This window comes from Triturus cristatus, chromosome 8 (genome assembly GCF_964204655.1).
Source record: "Triturus cristatus chromosome 8, aTriCri1.1, whole genome shotgun sequence".
Lineage (NCBI taxonomy): Eukaryota > Metazoa > Chordata > Amphibia > Caudata > Salamandridae > Triturus > Triturus cristatus.
In genome coordinates this window covers 456740384-456763916 of record NC_140591.1, presented here as the reverse complement: position 1 = coordinate 456763916, position 23533 = coordinate 456740384, and the positions used below count along the sequence as shown (strand labels likewise).

The 23533-nt window shown below is 45.2% G+C and overlaps 1 protein-coding gene across 1 annotated transcript in view; it reads right to left on the bottom strand.

Annotated features, from left to right (window-relative positions):
* Nucleotides 1-23533, bottom strand: part of RB1 (RB transcriptional corepressor 1) — a 1278597-nt gene that overhangs the window by 259439 nt on the left and 995625 nt on the right. The window contains exons 20-21 of the mRNA XM_085621884.1: nt 10806-10951; nt 4552-4656 (exon numbers count right to left, since the gene is read on the bottom strand). Coding sequence (XP_085478010.1) covers nt 4552-4656; nt 10806-10951 — 251 coding nt within the window. The remainder of the gene's footprint in view (nt 1-4551; nt 4657-10805; nt 10952-23533) is intronic.

Genomic DNA, 23533 nt, shown 5'->3' with positions numbered 1-23533 from the left:
GGTTGTTAAAGTTGCAAGCTATAGATGGTGGTCGGAGAGATACCAACTAATAGATCTCGCTGACTTATATTACAAGATGGAGGATGGGGTACCGGGGATCAGCCCCCATTCAGATCACATTTCTCCATGTTAGGAGAGGGTTCCTTTTCTCCTTTTGCTTGCAGATGATTGCTGATGTACCATGGAACTGTAATAGACTCCTAAGTACTCATTTTGTATTTAATCTATCCACTTGCAGCCTTATTCGGGCACGTTCTTGTGCCTATGTTTTTTGATAACTCAATAAAATTGGTTTTATAAAAAAAAAATATATAGGTTTGACACATAAATCAGTAGTGCTTACCAGTTTCCACTCCACCAGGGACTCACTCAATCAGCAAACTGCCGCTACGACAACGCCTGCACTACGGGGACATTAAACTAGACTCAGTGCAACATGACGGCGATGGAGTACTGGTAACCAGTACGGTTAGCGAGCAGAGAAGTCTGCCACCTCGACGACGGTGAGCCGCTTACGTGACAAGAAACAGTCTGTCGATGAGACCGGCGATTAAGCCAGCACATATCTAACTACGGCAGGCGGGATACCATCAGCTTGTCTGAGTACTTGGATACTCCTCTTGCTGAGGGACGATAGGAGTCCCGCCAAGATCTAAATTAGGCCCCTTATCAAGCTGCAGATTCCTTAGAGGCCCTCCCATCAGCCACACTCTTTCAACAGATTTCTGTGTAGGGTGACTCTTCTGAGGGCATTAGTGCTGCATACCAGTACATCAGCATCCTTTGTGGTTCCATGCTTCTGGTGTGGAAAGATCAGCGTGCTAGGGAGGACTCCTATATAGGCACAGTGCACGTAACTTCAGGTGCAGAAGCCGCCAAGTAGAACGGTGCCATCTACAAGCATGCAGGGATGCTCCGTCATGATAACAGTCTAGCCCAAACTGGCAAGTCACTTCCTCCCTGGACCGGAAACAAGCATCCTGGGACTGGTTTGTGGCTATCACCCCTCATCAGCTATGCTAGCCTGAATCCAGTGGTGCAGTGAACACAGGACTCACGTCTGTGCATATAACTGAGAGAGCTTCCACTAGTACAGGGCACTGTAGGCACACACAAATTAGCGGTTTTACGTGGGTAGAGTTCCTATCGGGCAGCCTGGATTCCATCTGTGTCTTTCTTATAGTTATACACAAATAGATATTACACAGTGGTAGACAAGAGATGTCCAGAGGAAAACAAAAGTCACAGAAAGGGTAGACGACTCACAAGTTAGAGTTGACTTGTGAGAGGCCATTTTATAAGCTGGATATGACTGCCATGTTGTCCCTGAATTGCTAGCTGCAGGCCAGGCCCTGCGCCCAAACAAGGCTCAAGAAAGGGCGCTGTCGAACCATAGCTCCATGCTGCCATGGCAGCGAAAATAATCATAGCCCATTTACACGTTGTTTAGAGCAACTCTAATAATAAAAGCAGGTTCCTGCATTTATGATTACTGTGCAAATTGTACATTCAAAAGTGTATTACCACAGAATAGGAAAACAGTTTTAAGCATCCCTTTGAGTCTGGGTACAAAGTGTAGTGTGCGTTTGGTCAGGGAAAGTGAAACCTATTGGCTATGCCAATGCTTGTTGTATATGGTAATGTCCTGCCACGTGTATTATCCTTTTCAAATTCTTACACACCTCTTTTTCGGCCCTGTCTTTCCTAAATTCCATTCTTCAACTCTATCTATTTCTCCTGTCTCTCCCTTTCCTAAAGCTCTTTCCCGTTGTTACCATAATTGAATATTGTATTTTTTGGCTTTATAAACTGGGGAATTACTGAAACTTAAAGTAAAGGCGTATGTTAAGTTTATTGTGAAGCAGACAAAGTCAGTGAAGAACCTGGTATAGCTTGCTGCCTACACCATAATAAAACCAATTGAAAATTAAATGGGTGTTTCATGTTTTTTCTGTCGGTGTGGGTTTGTTCATATAGGGATTTATTTATGAGCCACATGTGCTGCTGGATCATCCCTTTTTGTGATGCGCAGCGGCGCGGACTACAGGTTCATATCTATGAAGCAATGGAAAGCCACTATGCGTGGCGTTGAATGGCCTCATTGATATTGAGTTAGGCAAGACGGTGCAAAGCGCACATTTATGTGCATCCTTATAACTATCTCTACTGTCAGCACTGTAATCCTTGTGCCATAAGCATTTCAGATGTTTGCAAGACTTCTTTACAGATGCCAAGTTCTTGTTATACTAAGGTGTGGAGAATGAGTCCCGCTGATTCTGCCTTTGGACCAAAAGGAGCTACTATATCCAACGCTCCTGTAATCCAGTTTTTGATGTCTGACACAGCTGTGTCAAAATCTTCCCCCAGAGCGGGGTTTTCAACTAAAAGCACCATGGTAAAGACCTCAGAGTTAATCTTGGCCCATTTCCTTGATTTGTCAGTCCCATTTCCTTTCCTTGAGTTAGATAACAGGACCTGGAAAGGAATAATATGATGATCGGACCAAGTGACCACGATAGGACACTCCTCAGTCAACAAAGAAAAGTAAGAGAAAATTGTATCTAAAGTATGCCCGAACACATAAGTGGGCCCGTGCACCTGCTGGACTAAATGCAAAGTGGTACAAAAGGGGGTGGTGATGGACGGAGCATCAGAACCAATCAAACACTCACACCCAGTCAACAATCTGGTTTTGACCCATCACCCTTCTTTAGCCCACTCTGCCACCCCAGTTCAGACATGGCCATATGCAAATCAGTCTGACCCTGTGCCTCATGGGAACAGTCCAGCCCGAACTGCCAAGCCATGCCTTCCCTGGACCGGAAACAAGCTTCCTAGGACCGGTTTCTGGCATTTCAGCCGTCTTCAGCCAGGCTTGCTTGAATCCAGTGGCAAAGTAAGCAAGGGACTCACGTCTGAGCATACCCTGCCAACTTATGGCGAACAAAGCGGTACAAAAGGGGGTGGTGATGGACGGAGCATCAGAACCAATCAAACACTCACACCCAGTCAAGAGATCTGGGTTTGATCCATCACCGTTCTTTAGCCCACTCTGCCACCCCAGTTCAGACATGGCCATATGCAAATCAGTCTGACCCTGTGCCTCATGGGAACAGTCCAGCCCGAACTGCCAAGCCATGCCTTCCCTGGACCGGAAACAAGCTTCTTAGGACCGGTTTCTGGCATTTCAGCCGTCTTCAGCCAGGCTTGCTTGAATCCAGTGGCAAAGTGAGCAAGGGACACACGTCTGAGCATACCCTGCCAACTTATGGCGAACAAAACGGTACAAAAGGGGGTGGTGATGCAATCCTGGGGGCCGATCACTTTAACTCTGTGGCCAAGTAGTGTCTGCTATGGGGGCCCAGATGGGTATGCCATTGGCGTGCCAGTAGCGAGACTGCGCACCGGCCATGTTCAAATAGCCCCCCTCAAAAGGGGTGTGGGTATCACTCGTCCAATGGCAGAGAAACAAGGCAGGCAAAATCAGCACAAACCAGGGACCAGCAACCCCACGCTAGTCAGAAGAGCTTCCTCTTCTGAAAGATGATACTAGGAAAATAATAATGGTTAAAATAAAAACTGAAACTTAAACGCGAGAAAGTGCAAAACAACAACAAATTAAAACAGAGTGGAGCCAAGCATATCCCTGCGCCCATAAGCGCTACAAGGATAATAATTGGCAGTACAAAGTGCACTACGGAGCGTAGTTAAAAAAATCAAGCACGCGAGACGTGCACGCGCCACAGTGAGACAGCTGTTTTGAATTATCGCGCACCCGTCTGGGCACGATAATTCAAAACAGATGGTGCCTGTGCGGGTAACCGCAAGCAATACGCCGTGGGTGGAGAAAAGGCGGGACATGTACCGCCTTTGTCCAATTGCGTGCTGTCTTTCTTAGAAAGACGCACGCAAAGGCCAATAGACTCTGACCAAAAACAAACCACACGCACGAGCGTGTGGTCAGATTTTGAAGCCCCCTTACAAAAAGTCTCGCAGAGCAGCGCTGGCTCAGGCAAGACCTAAAAACCTATTGAAAAGTAAATGTTAAGAAATGTGAAAAAGAAACAAATAAAGCAAGCAACATATTAATACTGTAGAGCAAATAATGTTAAAAAGGTTCAATCTAAAATACAAAGTGCAAAGGAAGGGTGATAGTTTATTTGACTAAAAAGCAAAACAGACTGGTAGATAAGAAAACTCCTTTAAGGTAAAAATACGTTTGCCAGTATGTTTCTATCATTTACAGTTGAAAATTTTATTTTGTCGAGAAAGAATTTGCTAAGTTTAGGTCGTTAGTGTCTCAGGGGTTGCATTTATCTAATTTGTCTGATTACAATAGATCTATGAATATGAGAATGAACCGGAATTAGACAGGAGTGTGTTTTAGAAGAGGCAATTTTTGTTAACTTTTCAGTCTCTATTTTAGTGGAAGTGAACAACTGAAGGCAAGACATTCTTTTAAAAACACAATGTACAAAATTAAGCAGTAGGAGACTGACATGCCAGTTGTAGCAAGAATAGAATAATGATCAGACACACAAGTTTCCTTACCTCCTGGTCTGTGTTCGGGAGTTCTTTGTATGCCGTAACAATGGTTTTAAATCTCAGATCTATTGCCTTTACTTTACAAATGGCATACATGGAGCACATCATAATCTAAGGGAAAAGATGGTAAAAAATTTGACATTAGAAATAGAGATAAACATGAAGGGACAGACGATGGGAGGCATAAGGAACGCCTTAGTCTATCTGCTTGTCTCCACAACCTCTGGAAGGTGGGCACAAAAGAGAAGCAGGACTCACAGGAAGCAGGGTAGGCAAGAAAGAGGCAGAGAACTCTGAACCGGCTAAAGACGGACAAGATGAAGGGAAGGACAATTCGCAAGGGGAGCTAAATAGACATGAAGAACAAGTTACTTACCTTCGGTAACGATGTATCTGTAAGAAACATTAGTTAGTTAGATTCCTCACCTTAGAATATCCCCAGGCGTCAGACTGGATCCGGAAGATTTTTCGTCAGCAATACCCCTTGCGCGTCGCTAGGCGTCGTCTGCGGCTCGTCGTGCGCCGGAATGACGTCGGACTACTTAGACGCCGCCTCGCGCGCTGACGTCAGTTCTTGTACATAGCCTTCCGCGCCAGGAACGCAGAGCCATGCAAGAGACCGACACTGGTGGCAGAAAATTCTAGGGCCCTGAAAGGGATAGCCTTAACCCTAGATGTCAGTTCGCAGAACGGGGAGGATGGGTGGGTCGGTGAGGAATCTAACTAACTAATGTTTCTTACAGATACATCGTTACCGAAGGTAAGTAACTTGTTCATCTGAAAGAAACACGTTAGTTAGATTCCTCACCTTAGAATAGATACCCAAGCAATACCAACCCCGGTGGTGGGTCTGCGAACCAAGATCACACCAGAAAGTCCTGGAGGACAGAACGGCCAAAGAAGCCATCCCTCCGGACTTGGCTGTCTAGGCAATAATGCCTGGCAAACGTGTGTAGCGAAGCCCACGTTGCCGCCTGACAGATGTCCTGCAAAGGGACTCCCCGTCCCAAAGCAGTAGTAGCCGCTGTGGCCCGAGTAGAATGGGCGCGCAGCCCAACAGGCGGTTCCTTTTTTGCCAAGGAATAACAGATTTTTATACACAAAACGACCCACCGGGAGATGGTCCGTTTGTGTACAGCTTTTCCCTTCTTTGCACCCACGTAGCCAACGAAAAGCTGGTCGTCCACTCGGAACTGTTTAGTGCGGTCCAAATAAAAGGAGAGCGCACGTTTTGGGTCCAGACGGTGGAGCCGCTCTTCCTCTTTGGAAGGATGCGGAGGCGGAAAGAAGGTGGGCAAGGTGACAGATTGCCCAAGATGAAAGGGGGTCACCACTTTCGGTAGAAAGGAAGGACGAGGCTGAAGGACCACCTTGTCCGGATGAACAGATAGAAAAGGAGGCTTGGACGATAGAGCCTGGAGCTCACTCACCCGTCTAGCTGAGGTGATGGCTACCAGGAAAGCAGTCTTAAGAGTTAGAAGACCAAGAGGACAATTGAGAAGAGGCTCAAAGGGAGCGCACATCAGGAATGTCAAGACAAGATTCAAGTCCCACAGAGGCATTACGAAAGGGACAGGAGGGAACGTGTGAGTAATGCCTTTAAGAAAGCGTGACACTACAGGGGACTTGAAAAGAGAGGGCTGATCTGGAAGCCGTAAGAAGGCAGAGAGAGCAGCAAGATAACCTTTCAAGGTGCCCAGGGCAGAGCCCTGCTGGGCCAAAGAAAGAAGAAAGAGGAGAACCTCAGAAAGAGGGGCGGAGAGGGGATCCACAGCCTTTGCTGTGCACCATGCCACAAATTTGTTCCACCGGCAGGCGTATACCGTCTTTGTGGAGGGACGCCTGGCTGCCAGAATGATATCACAGACTTCAGGAGGCAAGTCAAATGGCATCAACTGCCGCCACTCAATCTCCACGCTTGGAGGTGGAGGCTGGACAGGTTCGGGTGGAGGACCGTCCCCTGCTGCTGCGACAGAAGATCCTCCTGAAGGGGCAGACGTATCGGAGGATCGGTCAACATACTGAGTAGCTCGGGATACCAGTACCTTCGTGCCCAATCCGGAGCCACCAAGATGACTTGGGCCCGGTCGCGCTTGATCTTCTTCAGCACTCTGGGCAGAAGTGGTATAGGCGGAAAGGCGTACAACAGACCGCAACTCCACTCGCGACGAAAAGCATCGCCGAGCGAGAGCCGCCTTGGAAATTCCAACGCGCAGAACTGCTGACATTGCGCATTCTCGTCGGTGGCGAATAGATCTAACCAAGGCTCTCCCCACTGCTGAAAGAGACCTTGCGCCACCTCGGAGTTCAGACGCCATTCGTGATCCATCATGCACCGGTGGCTGAGTTCGTCTGCTCTGGCGTTCAGAGAGCCCGCCAGATGTTGAACCACCAGGGTGACGCCCTGGTGTTCCAGCCATGTCCAGAGGCGCAGAGCCTCCTGACAAAGGGTCCACGAACCCACCCCGCCCTGTTTGTTGCAATACCACATGGCGGTGGTGTTGTCTGTGAACACCTGCACGACACATCCCCGCACAGAGGGAAGGAAGGCTTTCAGTGCTTGTCGGATCGCTCTCAGCTCCAACAAGTTGATGTGGAGGCGAGACTCCGCCGGAGACCAGAGGCCTCTGATCTCCGCCTCTCCCATATGGCCACCCCATCCCGGGAGGGACGCATCCGTCACTACGACATGCTCCGGTAGGGGTAGGGAGAGGCTCTTGCCCGTGACCCAATCGCGGTCCGTGAGCCACCACTGCAACTGCTGTGCAGTGCCCTCCGAGATCAAGACATGGTCGGACAGGTTACCGTGATGCTGGGCCCACTGAAACTTCAGGTCCCACTGCAGAGCCCACATGCGCCGCCTGGCGTGATGCACTAGTAGGATGCAGGAGGCCATCAGCCCCAGAAGCCGCAACACTAGCCTGACCGAAACCCAGGATAGAGGCCGAAGGATGGGAATCAGGGCCTGTGTATCCCGGACCCGCTGCTCCGGTGGATGAACCCGGAACTGCGCCGAATCGAGAACCGATCCGATGAAGAGGAGCTTCTGAGAGGGGCTCAGGTGTGACTTCGGCACGTTGATGGAAAACCCCAGCAAATGCAGGAGATCCGCCGTAGTCTGGAGGTGGGAGACGACTGCCTGGGGCGAGCCCACCTTCAACAACCAGTCGTCGAGATAGGGGAAGCCTGGAACCCCTGATCTGCGCAGATGAGCTGCGACCACCGCCATCACTTTCGTGAACACCCGAGGGGCACTGGTAAGGCCGAAGGGGAGCACGGTGAACTGAAAGTGCTCCTGACCCACCGTGAACCGCAGGTAACGTCGGTGGGCCGGCAGGACGGGGATGTGGAAATATGCGTCCTGCAAGTCCAACGCTACCATCCAGTCTCCAGGGTCTAGGGCAGCTAGAACCTGAGCCAAAGTCAACATTTTGAACCGTTCCTTCCGGAGGAAGGCATTGACGTTCCGGAGGTCCAAGATAGGGCGTAGGCCCCCTTTGCCCTTCTTGGGAACCAGAAAGTTGTGGGAACCACGACCTACTTCTGGGCTCGGAACGCGCTCGACGGCCCCCTTGGCCAAGAGGGACGAAACTTCCTCGTGGAGAAGATTCAAATGATCCCCCGAGATACGGTGGTGCTGCGGTGGCATGGCTGGAGGGGTCGTCTCTAAGGGGAGGGAGTAGCCCCTTTGGACGATTTGCAGCACCCACCTGTCCGACGTGATGGAACGCCAGTCGAGCAGGTGATGGCGAACTCTGCCGCCCACTGGTGTGGAATGGGCCTGAAAGCTCGGACTAGGAAGGCTTTGAGGCGGATGCTGCCGGGGTGGATGTGGACTGACCGCGTCGTCCTCCAGTACCGCCTCGGCGGAAACCACGTCCGCGACCGCGTGCAGGCTGGTTCTGTGGCCGGTGGCTAGGCGGACGTGAGGAGGTGCCCCTTCCTTGGCCACGAAAGGAGCGAAAAGCGGAAGTTTGTGGCCGCGGGGCGAGAGGCCCAAGGACGTGGCCGTAGCCCGGGAGTCCTTGAAGCGAGCCACGCACTGTCCGCTTTGTCACCAAAAAGGCGAGCGCCATCAAAAGGCATGTCCATGAGGGTGCTCTGGACATCCCCTGAAAAAGACGTGGACCGCAGCCAGGCATGACGTCGAAGCGCCACCGTGGTAGAAATCGCCCTACCCAGCGAGTCCGTAGTGTCGAGTCCACATCGGATTGCATGGCGCGCTGCATCTCTCCCATCGGCCAGGGCCGAGGAAAGGCACGCCCGGGCCTCCTCCGGGCACAGTGGCAGCACGTCCTCCACCGCATCCCACAGAGAGTGGGAATAACGGTCCAAGAGACAGGCGGTGTTCAAAGACCGCAGGCCCAAACTGAGCGAAGAGAACAGCTTCTTACCAAACTGTTCCAGTCTCTTGGAATACCGGTCCGGAGGAGCGGACGGGAAGGAGGATTGGGAGGTAGAGGCCTGGATAACCAGACTCTCGGGGGTGGGGTGTTGGGACAGAAAACTGGGGTCGCCCGGAGCAGGGCGGTGGCGCCTAGCAACGTTCCTATCCACAGGAGGGACTGTGGAGGGCTTGGACCAGGTGCCCTGCAGAACGTCAGTGAGGGCCTCATTGAATGGCAGCAGAGGCTCAGTGGAGCATGCGGCAGACTGAAGCACCTCAGTGAGGATGTTAGACCTCACAGCCACGGCAGGCAGCTCAAGCCCAAGGGCTTCGACCGCTTTGCGCAGCACCACAGAAAAAGCTGCACCCTCCTCCGAAGCCACAGTCGGAGGAGAGATGAATCCAGTGTCCGGAGAGGTATCCAACCCACTGGCCTCCCCCAGTTCATCTGCCCAGTCCTGTGCAAGTTGGCTCTGAAGGGCCATCGGTTCATCAGACCCCTCCCAGTCGCCCCCGTCATCCGATTCCTGGTAAACAAGAGGAATGATCGGAGCCGGTCGATAGACAATATGTGTCTCTAGCGGCGTCGGATGCGGCGTCGGGCGACGCCGCATCGGCGTCGGGACCGGACAGGGGCTGAACCGGGGATCGACGTCGACCGGAGCCGGCTGTGGTATCGGTGTCGGCGGAGGAGGCGTAACGAGGTCGACCGGCGTCGACGGGGGCCCAGGCTCGGGCCCCTCGGGGACCTGCGGCGTCGGGGCCGGAGCCTCCAACGGCGCCGGGGCCGGAGCCGCCGGCATGCGAGGTCGCCCAGTCGAGTCCGCGGGGCCCGAAGGCGCGCCAGCGTGCGTCGACGGCGGGGCCAGGCTCCTCATGGCCGAGAGGAAGGCACTGACCTCCGCCGGCATCGCGTCAGTCCCAGGGACCATCGGGTATGGGGACTTGCGCGGCTCCTGTGGAGCCGCGGGGGTGGAACCACCCGGACCCTCGGACGAGTCGCACGACCGGCGAGGGGAGTCCGAAGAGCGGTGTCGCTTCTTGGACTTCTTGGAGTGCCTCGACTTACCCGAAGACTTCGAGCCAGACGAGTGACGATGTAGAGTGTGGCTCCGCGACCGATCCTTGGACCTCCTCCTGGACCGGGATCGTGAGCGACGCGGAGCCGAGTGGCGAAGCTCGAGAAGCTTGCGGGGCCGCTCCCGCCTAGCTTTCGAGGTCAGGGCCATACAATCGGAGCACGACGCCGCGTCGTGGTCGAGGCCCAAGCAGTACAGGCACCGGCAGTGATGATCGGTCACCGACATCAGTCGGTGACAGTCGTCGCAGGCCTTGAAACCAGGCATCCTACCGGCACCAGAGTCGAGAATTGACCAAAAAGAGTCAAAAAAGTTAGTCAAAAATTTACTAAAGGGGTAGCTATCCCGGATCTGCACTTACTGGCGCGGAAAAAAGAAGAAATGACGTCAGCGCGCGAGGGCGGCGTCTAAGTACTCCGACGACGTCATTCCGACGCACGACGCCGACGACGGACGCGGAGCCGCAGACGACGCCTAGCGACGCGCAAGGGGTATTGCTCACGAAAAATCTTCCGGATCCAGTCTGACGCCTGGGGATATTCTAAGGTGAGGAATCTAACTAACGTGTTTCTTTCAGATGAATTTGTAGAATGTTCTCACAGTGAGTATGATCGGCAAGTGACAGTGTAGAAGACGGGACATGGATGGAGTCAGGCCATTTGGAAGAACTGCAAATCACCACAGACACAAAGAGGCGGAAGAACTGTGCAAGGAGGGAAACTGCTAAGAGCGCCGAACAGATCTTTCACTGGACGGGATGGGAGAGGACACCTTTGCACAACATTAAATGTTACCTGATCTAAATGTCGATCCTTCATTAATTCATATTCATTTTGTAGCGTATGCTGAAAAAGTGTCCAGATTACATGCTCTAATTCAGGATGGTCAGGCAGGAGTCTCGAACAAAGGGTGTTAATTCGCAAATAAGCCAGCCGATAAACTATGTTGGATACAAAAAAACAGATTTAGGCTAACTCTTAAACTGCAATACTGCAATTATATATTGCATTACACAAATTTAATCATATCATGTGCTACCTTTAAATATGATATTTAAAAAAAAAAGGCTGGTTCTATTTCATAAAGTGAAATAGTTTTACATATGCATGATAGGCATGAAAACATTTGAAACAACTAGCCTTAAGTCAGTTAAATGTCATCATTAATGATGTTATATCTAAAATATTCTGTAAATACACCATGTTTAATCCATGATAAAAGGTGCACTTTATTCAGAATTTGATACTCATACCAAAGGAAACGGTGAACTCAAAACTATATGTTGACCTTAGTTTGTTTAGTTAATAAAAAAAATTATAAAGACCTCATTATCTTGTACTAAAAAGCAACTATAAAGTTTACAAAAAGCTAAGGGCATTTATAGTTTAATCATCTAACACAGTCTGCTACTTCACTGGTGCACTGCTGTAATGCAATATTGTCCGTATTCAGTTAGCGAGAAGTAAAAGTTTTCACCAAGCCTGGCTATATAGACTCCAGCACAAAGAGAAAGGGCAGCCCACTTTACTTTGATTTACCAGTGGGGTACAATTCTCCAACATTTATGGGTGTCACTATTAAACAATTCAAAAACGTAAAGCCGCATAAACACAAAAAGCAAGGTATGGAGTGATATATTTCATAGTATAAATAAACCTAAAACAACATTAAATGCTTAAGTGTGATGTCTATTGTACAATTAGCAACACGTTACAAAAGTTACTTCAAAGGTTTTTTAAAATATTAACGGCTAAGTATGATATGTACTAATTGTATGGAATGGAAATGGGAAGATGTAAGTATACAGACTGAAAACCTTTACTTTCCACCGAGCAAGATGTAATATGGATTTAACACCACTCAATGGTGCGCGCTAACCCATCTATGAGATGATATCGAATTTGGGTCTGCTTTTAGTTAAATGCTATGTTTTATAATGTTCTTGGAGGATAAAATAATAAAGAACCGGCTATGGAGTAGTAAAAGGCTTTTGTCATTTTACAGCTCGGCATGGACAGCACTGTGCTAGTCCTATGCTTAAAGACTTTGTTGTAGAAATGGCAAAAGACTTTGTCCCTTTCTATCTCGGCGTTGATGGCACTGTGCTAATACTATGCTCAAAGACTTTGATAGAAAAGCAGACACTTGAGTGGAGCAGATCTAGAGTGTCGCTGGTGTTGAGGGTGCTCTATACAAGAGCTGCTTTCCACCTAAACTTTAGAACTACCCAGAGTGCTTTGCTTCTTTTTTGCATAGATAATATATATATATATATATATATATATATCACTGAAAAAACCATAGGTTTCACACATGTTATAGTTAGCGGAAATTTTACTGATAAAAAACCAGTGAAATTGCCCCGTTATAGTTAGTGCTGGCAACTATAACTCACGCGACCGCAATCCTCTGCTGATGCTAATACTGTATTTAGACACTTATTTGCCCATGTCTTCTTCCATACATTTTTAGCTATACATATATTACAAATATTTTTTTTTCATAAAGACACATATGTCATCAGCAGAAGATTGCGGTCGCGTGAGTTATAGTTGCCAGCACTAACTATAACGGGGCAATTTCACTGGTTTTTATCAGTAAAATTTCCGCTAACTATAACATGTGTGAAACCTATGGTTTTTTCAGTGAATTTGCAAGGTTTTTTAAATGCTAATTCCTAACTATAACGTGTGTGAAACCTATGGTTTTTTCAGTGAATTTGTACGGTTTTTTAAATGCTAAGTTACTTTACGCCATTCGAGGCGTGCGCGCCCACTTAACGCAGTTCGTTCCGTGCACGGTTTTTATCAACTTTAATAAGCCCTGTACATTTGGTGGCCTTCGGCCACCAAAAGCACAGGGGGTGGGGTCAATGTGGATAGTGTTTTTTTTATTTCGATTTTATAATTTCATGTTGCCAAAATTTAGTTTTTTTTACCTATTAATAAGCCCTGTACATTTGGTGGCCTACGGCCACCAAAAGCACAGGGGGTGGGGTAAGTGTGGATAGTGTTTTTTTTATTTTTTTTTTTTACCGTACGCTTACGGTAAGCGTACGGTAAGCGTACTCGGCGAAATTGCCGAAAAAAAAATAAAACCGTTTTTGCTCTTGGGGGATGTTTGGGGACTCCCTCAACATGACTATGTGGGAGGGAGTTGTCAAAACAGCCCCGTAACATGTTTTTGGCCATCTTGTTTGATAAACAACACTCAGTGTGAGAGACAAAATGGCGGCCGCCGCTTCCTGGTTTCGGCCGATTCGAATGTTTACTAAGATCTAAGAGCCAATCAGAATCGCGCTCGCGCACGCCACCGTACGCTTACGGTAAGCGTACGGTAAGCGTACCGTAAGCGGGCTCAGATATATATATTGATTTAAAGGCTATTTTCTCAGAATCTACTGAACAGATTTACACCAAACCTACAAAAGGCACTTCCTTGACCTAGGGACTACCTCTCTGCCAAATTTCTAGTAATTCTGTTCAGCCGTTCGGGCTGTAGCTCGTTCTAAAGGTCCTATGGAAAAATGCATGGGAAAAACGCGTTTTGGGACCCCCCTTTTATCTCAGCCCCCGCTTGACGAATCCCCCCGAGACTTTCAGGGTAGGAGCGGAGCGTAGCGCCCCACCTATTTTGAGAAATTCGCGAGGATTCATCGACCGGCGCCAAAGTTATTCAAAATAGAATGTTGAGGTTTTCCTATGGAAAAGGGGTCCTAACTATAACTACCTACTGGCGACCGCCAGTAGGTAATATATATATATATATATATATATATGCCAACAATTTTTCTCCGTTTAAAAAGAAAAGATAGGGTCGCACTCCAGCGAGTTGTAATAATCCTTAATTTTTATTCACAAATCCACAGGTTCCGAGATGCACAAGAGAAACCAACGCGTTTCGTCAGCGTCCGCTGACTTGCTCACGGTTAATTTACTACTTTCAAATCAAGTTTTTTTAAACAAAAAAAACAGGAAATTGACACACCTTCCTTTCCTGTCATGTGCGGGGCGGTTTAGAGTTCCCCGGGTTTCTGGGAGATGTAGTCCCATTCATTAACTCATGTTTGCTAATGTGTTCATATGGATTTTTTAACGAAAGGCTAAATGTCACAAATAAAGCTGAATGCAATGCCATTAAGGATCAAAAATGAAACAAATTTCATGGTTAAACCCAAAACCAAGTGTTGTCAATTTCAACATTACATCGTAAATAAGAACCCTCTAGTGGGTCGACATTGCTGTATTGTCAATTTCAAAACCACATTATAAATGAATACCCTCTAGTGGGTTGACATTGCAGTGTGTCCTCTGGTGGGCCTACATCTTGAAGACAGTGCTATAAATTTAGAAGATCATATTCATAGTTTATTACAGAACTTATTTACACAGTGTAACCATGTTGTTCAAATATATAGCCGTGTTAATGAAAAAAGTCAATATATTTGTGTTACTGTCTAAAGATGTATGTATAGTTCTTCCGACTGGTTCAGACCAAACGGTGTCATGCTTCTAAAGTTAATAATATGTCGTGATTCCTTTTGCCTCAATAATCTCTCCCGATTTCCTCCTCGTGTATTGATTGGTACAGTTTCAATTCCGTAAAACTTTAAGGACTTCCAATTGCTGTTGTGGTGTGTCTCCATGTGCCTTGCTACCGCGTTATTTTTGTCCTTGTTTTTGGTGGCCCTCGTGTGTTCCAAAATTCTTTTCTTTAACTCACAAATGGTACTTCCCACATATTTTAATTTGCAGGGACATTCAATGATGTAAACCGTGTATTGGCTCTTACACGATATTAATTGTTTGATTTTCCAAGTTTTTTTGTTTGCCATTGTGATCTCACTTGAGGGTTTAGCAATTTGGCACACCTTACAATTTTGACACTTAATGAAGCCAGTCTTCTTTAGCCATGTTGTTTGTGCTTTATTCGATTTGAAATGACTGTGCACCAATCTGTCTTTTAGGTTTGGAGCTCTTCTGTAAGTTATTACAGGGTGAGGTCCCATTATTTTTCCCACAGTCCCATCCAGTTGTAGTATTTTCCAATTATTTTGAATCACATTCACGATTTCTTTAGATTCCAAAGTGTAATCCAAGATTAATCTTATTGGTTCATCCTTGGTCTCTGACTCTTTAGTTTGTGTCAAGCACTCTTCCCGGGTTTTCTGATTAGCTCTGTTCCAACACTGTTTCACAGTGTTTTTGTTGTATTTTCTCTTAAGGAATCTGTTGATTGTGCCTGCACTTTGTTTCTTCCATTCCTCTTCCACACTGCACAGTCTACGAAGTCGGAGAAATTCTCCGTATGGTATGCTTGACACTAGGGAGGGTTGGTGGAAGCTCGTTGCTTCAAGGGTGGCGTTTGTTGCTGTACTTTTGCGGAACAATGTTGATTCCAAACGGCCATTTTTCACATATATTGTGGCATCCAAGAAGTTGATCTTATTCTTATTAGTTTCATATGTGAATTTCAAACTCGCGACACTGTTATTGAGAATTTCAAAATATTCAGTGAATTCCTTCTCATTTCCGTTCCAAATTATCAATAGATCATCAATCAATCTTGCCCATTTGATAATTTTGTTTGTGTGTCGTTCATGTTGTTTGTTCCAGGCCACCTCTCGCTCCCACCAGCCCATTACTAGGCAAGCATAGCTTGGGCTAAAAGAAAAACCCATAGCCGCCCCATTCTTTTGACGATAGAGGTTATCTCCAAAGAGAAAGATGTTGCAAGTGAGGCAGGACAGAATCATATCACATAACATATTGTTATGGTCTTTAAAATGAATATTTCTTTCTTGTAGGAAGAATTTGATGGCTTTCAACCCTAAATCATTATCGATGTTCGTGTACAAAGCAATTACGTCCATTGTTATTAACAAAAAATTGTTTTGCCAGGTCACATCACGCAGATTATTTAGGAGATCAGTAGTATCTCGGATGTAAGATTCTAATTTCACTACATGTGGGATTAGAAAATGGTCGATGTAGTTGGCCATGGGTTCAAAAAGGGACCCTTTCGCTGACAAAATTGGTCTGCCTGGTGGTGTCTTACAGTCTTTGTGTATTTTCGGGAGAAAATACATTGTCGCAAGTTTAGGGAAATCCACAGATAGATATTTTCGTTCTTCTTCATCTATCAAGTGTTTTGCTGTCCACATATTTAGATTGTTTTCCATTTCCAACTGATATGACATGGTGGGGTTTGTACTTAATTTCTCATAATATCTTTCATTTTGCAACTGGCGTTGTGCCTCAGTGATGTACAGTTGCCGGTCCCATATGACCACGTTGCCCCCTTTGTCCGCCATCTTAATTTCGATTTCCTTATCATTGGCTAATTTATCCAAAGCCTCCTTTTCCGCTTTTGTCAAATTCTCCTTGCGGTTCACTTTGTTGATTTTATACAAATCATGGATAACTGCCTCCTGAAATACATCAATTTTGTTGCCCGGTGGCAGCTGGGGGTAAAATTTGGATTTTGAGCGTTTGTTGCTGAGACTGGCCCCTAATTGTGGGATTGCTGACTGCAGGGGTATCTCCCCCCCTTCCTCCTCATTTAGGTTAAGTAGTGTGAGATAGTCATCAGCCTCTTTTGCCAATAAGGTTGACGTGGGGGTTTCCGCCATATGGCCAATCCTCGGTTTTTTCGGGTTTTCTAGAAAGTGTTTTGCTAATTTTATTTTGCGGACATACAGATAGAGATCAACTCTAGTTTGTGCTAGGTCCATTTGTTTGACCGTACAAAAATGTATTCCTCTTTTTAAGAGTGAGATTTTCGGTTCTGATAGTTCCCTGTTTGAGAGGTTGACCACTTGAAGTTCATTGCTTATTGATCCGTTCGTTGCCTCATACTTCTTGTCTTTGTACCAATCCTTTCGCTTGAGGTGCTGGGTTCTTCTTCCCCTTCGTTGCGTCTTCTTTGGTACCAGGTTTTCCCCCTTCCCCTTCCTCTGTTTTGTCTTTGGGGCATTTGGTTTTGTTCCCACTGTCGTTGTTGCAGAACTAGGCGCATGTCCCCTAAAAAAGTTGACCTCGCCCCTTCTGTTAGCTCCTGCTCCTCTGTGCTTAAATCTGTAGAGGCTAGGGATGAGAAACTGCTCGATGTTCCCGCTGAGGCTGCCATTCCTTGCTGTTTAAAAGGATCAAATTTCCGTGCAAACGTGAATATTCTCCCCTGGGCGTAATCATTTGCATCACGGATAAATTTGTTGTGTTTTCTTTGACGGACCACATCCTCATGTTTATTTATTTGGGTTTCTACGTCATCCTTGAATTTTTGCATTTCCGGGTTGAGTTTTGCACTCTCTAGATCTTTTTCCACTTCTTTTAGTTGGTCTTTGATTTTATTAAGGGCAATCTCAATATGTTTAACCAGTATTTTGATTAATCCGAGAGATGAATTAAGAGTATGTTCTCCCCACTCTTGTAACAGATCATTTGTAGAATCTTGATGGTTAGGCATCAGCATAATTCTCAATCCTCTGGGGACTCTTCCCACTTCTAAATATTTCTGCAAAGTTACCAGTTCCCAAAATTAGTTTTTTTCCTTTTTGCTGAGCCTTTCCCATGATCTTATTTTGCTTTTTATATCAGTTTTGTCTGGTATATTCGTTTTTTTTGTGGAATCCTGCTGCACAGTGCCTTTGTCAAACATGGTCGAAATCTGTTCCAGTCTTTTGGCCTCACGTTTATCCATACTGCGTCTCAACTGTGGATTTGTTTTTATGGGTTAAAGTGATTTAGACAGTAACACAAATATATTGACTTTTTTCATTAACACGGCTATATATTTGAACAACATGGTTACACTGTGTAAATAAGTTCTGTAATTCACTATGAATATGATCTTCTAAATTTATAGCACTGTCTTCAAGATGTAGGCCCACCAGAGGACACACTGCAATGTCAACCCACTAGAGGGTATTCATTTATAATGTGGTTTTGAAATTGACAATACAGCAATGTCGACCCACTAGAGGGTTCTTATTTACGATGTAATGTTGAAATTGACAACACTTGGTTTTGGGTTTAACCATGAAATTTGTTTCATTTTTGATCCTTAATGGCATTGCATTCAGCTTTATTTGTGACATTTAGCCTTTTGTTAAAAAATCCATATGAACACATAAGCAAACATGAGTTAATGAATGGGACTACATCTCCCAGAAACCCGGGGAACTCTAAACCGCCCCGCACATGACAGGAAAGGAAGGTGTGTCAATTTCCTGTTTTTTTTGTTTAAAAAAACTTGATTTGAAAGTAGTAAATTAACCGTGAGCAAGTCAGCGGACGCTGACTAAACGCGTTGGTTTCTCTTGTGCATCTCGGAACCTGTGGATTTGTGAATAATAATTAAGGATTATTACAACTCGCTGGAGTGCGACCCTATCTTTTCTTTTTAAACGGAGAAAAATTGTTGGCATATTAGCGGCGGTCCAAGCCGCAAGGACCCCGCACCTTCAAACAGAGCGCCATTTAATCCGGAACCGTTGGACGCCTTTGTAAAATATATATATATATATATATATATATATATATATATATACACATATATATATAGCAGGGGTTAACTGTACTCAATATTTGCAAGACTTAATGAGTAATTTTAGGCAAGTGTAAGTCATTATTTTTTATTGCTTGCAAGATGGCTTAGCAAGTTAAAAAGCTCCCTGCTGACATCTGGCATGACATGTTTCACACTCTTAAAACCTGGTAGTAGTGACAGCAAGCCATTTCTTTCTTTCGACTAAGTACCATAAAAAGGGGTAATGGTATCATCTGTTATGCATAATGTATAAGTAATTGAAATGACTGTGTTATGAAGGTTTATACAATAAGTACGTTATTATTTCAACTACCACCAAGCAATATGCAGCTCGTTCCATGAGCATATCTTCACTGTGTAAACAGTCCTTAAAAAGCACTGTAGAAGTTATTTTATATTATTGATCTATATCGCAGCATTTAAAAAAACGAAATAACGTATTTTCCCAACATTAGCAAAGAATAGCTTTTGTAATCATTAATTCAAAATGTCATTATGTTAGACACTCATTTGTGAAATATAAATATATTGATGAGGCATTATCTGTTTAAACCTATACATAAAAAGATCGGTCTATTTGAGTTTACGATGGTGTCTGTTTTTCAAGTTTGCATTTAACAAAAGAATTAAGACATTGTTCCAAACTCACCTGACTGTGCCAAGGAATTCCAAATAACAACAGGAGTGCCCGTGTTTGAAAAGTTAAATACCATCAAGGTTAAAATACCGGAGGACTTCCATTAGAACTTTGAACAACCAACACGGTGCACTATGGGACCTGAAGGAGGCATTCCAGTCACGTGACTTACTCTTGAAGTAGCGCGCCCCAGCACACCTGCGAGTTATCCAGTTCCATCTGTGAGCAAGGCAGAGAGCCGAAACGTTAGAAAATGGAATGTGGTGCTGCTGTTCTTGTGAAATAAACGTCATCTGCAGTATTGGGCCTCACTTTTTGTGCTACAGTGGTGGAAGGATGGGCTGCTCCGTGCCCATTGCGTGAGGCCGCTCTGTAGGGTCTTGGGCTCCTCAACGGGGGAATGTGTGTGTATATTTAATGAAGGAGCTCGATCCACTCGTGCCTGCAACCTACAAAGGAGAAGCTAATCAGCGAAAGACGGCGCGAGGAAGAGATTCAGGCAGGAGGATTTCCTGCTATGATCGTGCTGCGAGATGGTGTCTGTTTTTCAAGTTTGCATTTAACAAAAGAATTAAGACATTGTTCCAAACTCACCTGACTGTGCCAAGGAATTCCAAATAACAACAGGAGTGCCCGTGTTTGAAAAGTTAAATACCATCAAGGTTAAAATACCGGAGGACTTCCATTAGAACTTTGAACAACCAACACGGTGCACTATGGGACCTGAAGGAGGCATTCCAGTCACGTGACTTACTCTTGAATTAGCGCGCCCCAGCACACCTGCGAGTTATCCAGTTCCATCTGTGAGCAAGGCAGAGAGCCGAAACGTTAGAAAATGGAATGTGGTGCTGCTGTTCTTGTGAAATAAACGTCATCTGCAGTATTGGGCCTCACTTTTTGTGCTACAGTGGTGGAAGGATGGGCTGCTCCGTGCCCATTGCGTGAGGCCGCTCTGTAGGGTCTTGGGCTCCTCAACGGGGGAATTCGTGTGTATATATATATTCACTGAAAAAACCATAGGTTTCACACATGTTATAGTTAGCGGAAATTTTACTGATAAAAAACCAGTGAAATTCCCCCGTTATAGTTAGTGCAGGCAACTATAACTCACGCGACCGCAATCCTCTGCTGATGCTAATACTGTATTTAGACACTTATTTGCCCATGTCTTCTTCCATACATTTTTAGCTATACATATATTACAAATATTTTTTTTTCATAAAGACACATATGTCATCAGCAGAAGATTGCGGTCGCGTGAGTTATAGTTGCCTGCACTAACTATAACGGGGGAATTTCACTGGTTTTTTATCAGTAAAATTTCCGCTAACTATAACATGTGTGAAACCTATGGTTTTTTCAGTGAATTTGCAAGGTTTTTTAAATGCTAATTCCTAACTATAACGTGTGTGAAACCTATGGTTTTTTCAGTGAATTTGTACGGTTTTTTAAATGCTAAGTTACTTTACGCCATTCGTGGCGTGCGCGCCCACTTAACGCAGTTCGTTCCGTGCGCGCACGGTGCGCTTCGCACACCGTGCGCGCACAGTAAGCACGCGGTGCGCTTCGCGCACCGTGTGTCCACGTTTCGCTAGATGGGCCATGTACGCACGATGCGCTTCGCGCACCGTGCGCACATGGAGGACATATGATGCACTTCGTTTTGAAAGGTAATATTTTAATTTTTCGTAATTTTTATAAGCCATGCACAAATGGTGCCCTTCGGGCACCATTTGCACACGGGGTGGAGAGAGTGTGGATAATTTTTTCTTTTATTATTTTTGTTTAAAATATTATAGTTTATCACATGTCTTATAAGCCATGCACAATTGGTGGCCTGCGGCCACCAATTATACACGGGGTGGGGAGAGTGTGGATAGTTTTTTTTTTTTTATAATTTTTTACCGTACGCGTACGGTAAGCGTAATCGGCGAAATTAGCGAAAAAAAACAAATTCAGTTTTTGGCCTTGGGGGATCTTTGGGGACTCCCTCAACATGGCTATGTGTGTGGGAGCTGTCTAAACAGCCCCTTTACATGTTTTTTGGCTTTATTTTAAAACCTAACTCTCAGTGCGAGAGAGAAAATGGCGGCCGCCGCTTCCTGGTTTCGGCCGATTCGAATGTTTACTAAGATCTAAGAGCCAATCAGAATCGCGCTCGCGCACGCCACCGTACGCGTACGGTAAGCGTACCGTAAGCGCACCGTAAGCTGGCTCAGATATATATATTGATTTAAAGGCTATTTTCTCAGAATCTACTGAACAGATTTACACCAAACCTACAAAAGGCACTTCCTTGACCCGAGGACTACCTCTCTGCCAAATTTCTAGTAATTCTGTTCAGCCGTTCGGGCTGTAGCCCTGTCTAAAGGTCCTATGGAAAAATGCATGGGAAAAACGCGTTTTGGGACCCCCCTTTTATCTCAGCCCCCGCTTGACGAATCCCCCCAAGACTTTCAGGGTAGGAGCGGAGCGTAGCGCCCCACCTATTTTGAAAAATTCGCGAGGATTCGTCGACCGGCGCCAAAGTTATTCAAAATAGAATGTTGAGGATTTCCTATGGAAACGTGGTCCTAACTATAACTACCTACTGGCGACCGCCAGTAGGTAATACATATATATATATATATATATATATATACATATATATATAGCAGGGGTTAACTGTACTCAATATTTGCAAGACTTAATGAGTAATTTTAGGCAAGTGTAAGTCATTATTTTTTATTGCTTGCAAGATGGCTTAGCAAGTTAAAAAGCTCCCTGCTGACATCTGGCATGACATGTTTCACACTCTTAAAACCTGGTAGTAGTGACAGCAAGCCATTTCTTTCTTTCGACTAAGTACCATAAAAAGGGGTAATGGTATCATCTGTTATGCATAATGTATAAGTAATTGAAATGACTGTGTTATGAAGGTTTATACAATAAGTACGTTATTATTTCAACTACCACCAAGCAATATGCAGCTCGTTCCATGAGCATATCTTCACTGTGTAAACAGTCCTTAAAAAGCACTGTAGAAGTTATTTTATATTATTGATCTATATCGCAGCAATTAAAAAAACGAAATAACGTATTTTCCCAACATTAGCAAAGAATAGCTTTTGTAATCATTAATTCAAAATGTCATTATGTTAGACACTCATTTGTGAAATATAAATATATTGATGAGGCATTATCTGTTTAAACCTATACATAAAAAGATCGGTCTATTTGAGTTTACGATTTTTCACCGGATGCGAAAGTATTTCTGTAATATTTGATATGAATGGTTTTCACACAAAGTTGGACAAAATAAGAGGTCCATTAATAGTACACCTCATCCATCGCCAGTTCCCACCAACTGACACCGGATGACACAAACCTAACAGATTTGGAACCATGCATGAATATTCCTAATTCCATTACTCTGCATGTGGTTGTTTTCCAGAACCACAAGCAGGAGACACCACACATCTCCCTTCCTTATTCTTTACATGAATAATAACACTAAACTGTAAGTGGGTTTACCCATACCAACCACCACCCACTCTAAGCAATGACAGAATCTTTAAGATAATCTGGTGGCACTCTTTTCCGATAACTCACTCTTATTCTCTCCATAGTACCATTCCGACCTCCCCAAGATCTCACTTCTGATCTTGAAGTCACCTTCTCTCTTCCGTCACATCTCATCACACAACCTGAACTACTGTCACCATCATTCTTTACTTCACCCATATTTACTTTTTCTCTCTTTTAACCAAAACCACCCTATTCGTATTCCAAATTCTTCTGTCAATTGTTTTTACAGCATTACAAAATAGCTTAATAACTTTTTGTGCTTTTGTGAACTTGGACCATGCAGCACATCTTACAGGTTCTTTAATTTTCATCATTATCTCCTACTTTGACTTGGACATTGTGAACATTCTTTCTCTTGTCAAACTCTTCTTTTCTTTTCACCATGAGCCTTACTTCCAGACCCCTCCAACTTGCCGGGCCATTGAACTTTATCCCTTTGTTCAAATCCATCCATCATGGACATAAACAGGTGTTGGACGTTCTCCCTTTAGACAGTTCAAATGGAGACTTCCCAGTGGTCATGTGCGGAGACATGCAATACGAGGTTATCCTCTCCTGTAAATCATGTTTCCAGTCTAGACAGTTCACCCTAGCCAATTGAATACTCTCCTTAATGAATTAGTTGAACCTCTCAATGGCTCTATTTGTTTCAGGGTGATAAATGGCATATTTCATATGTTCTATGCCATATCTTTTTAGATGACTTTCTAGTTCCTTCGAGCAAAACTGAGGACCATTGTCAGACAAGATGCTTTTTGGAAAACTCTC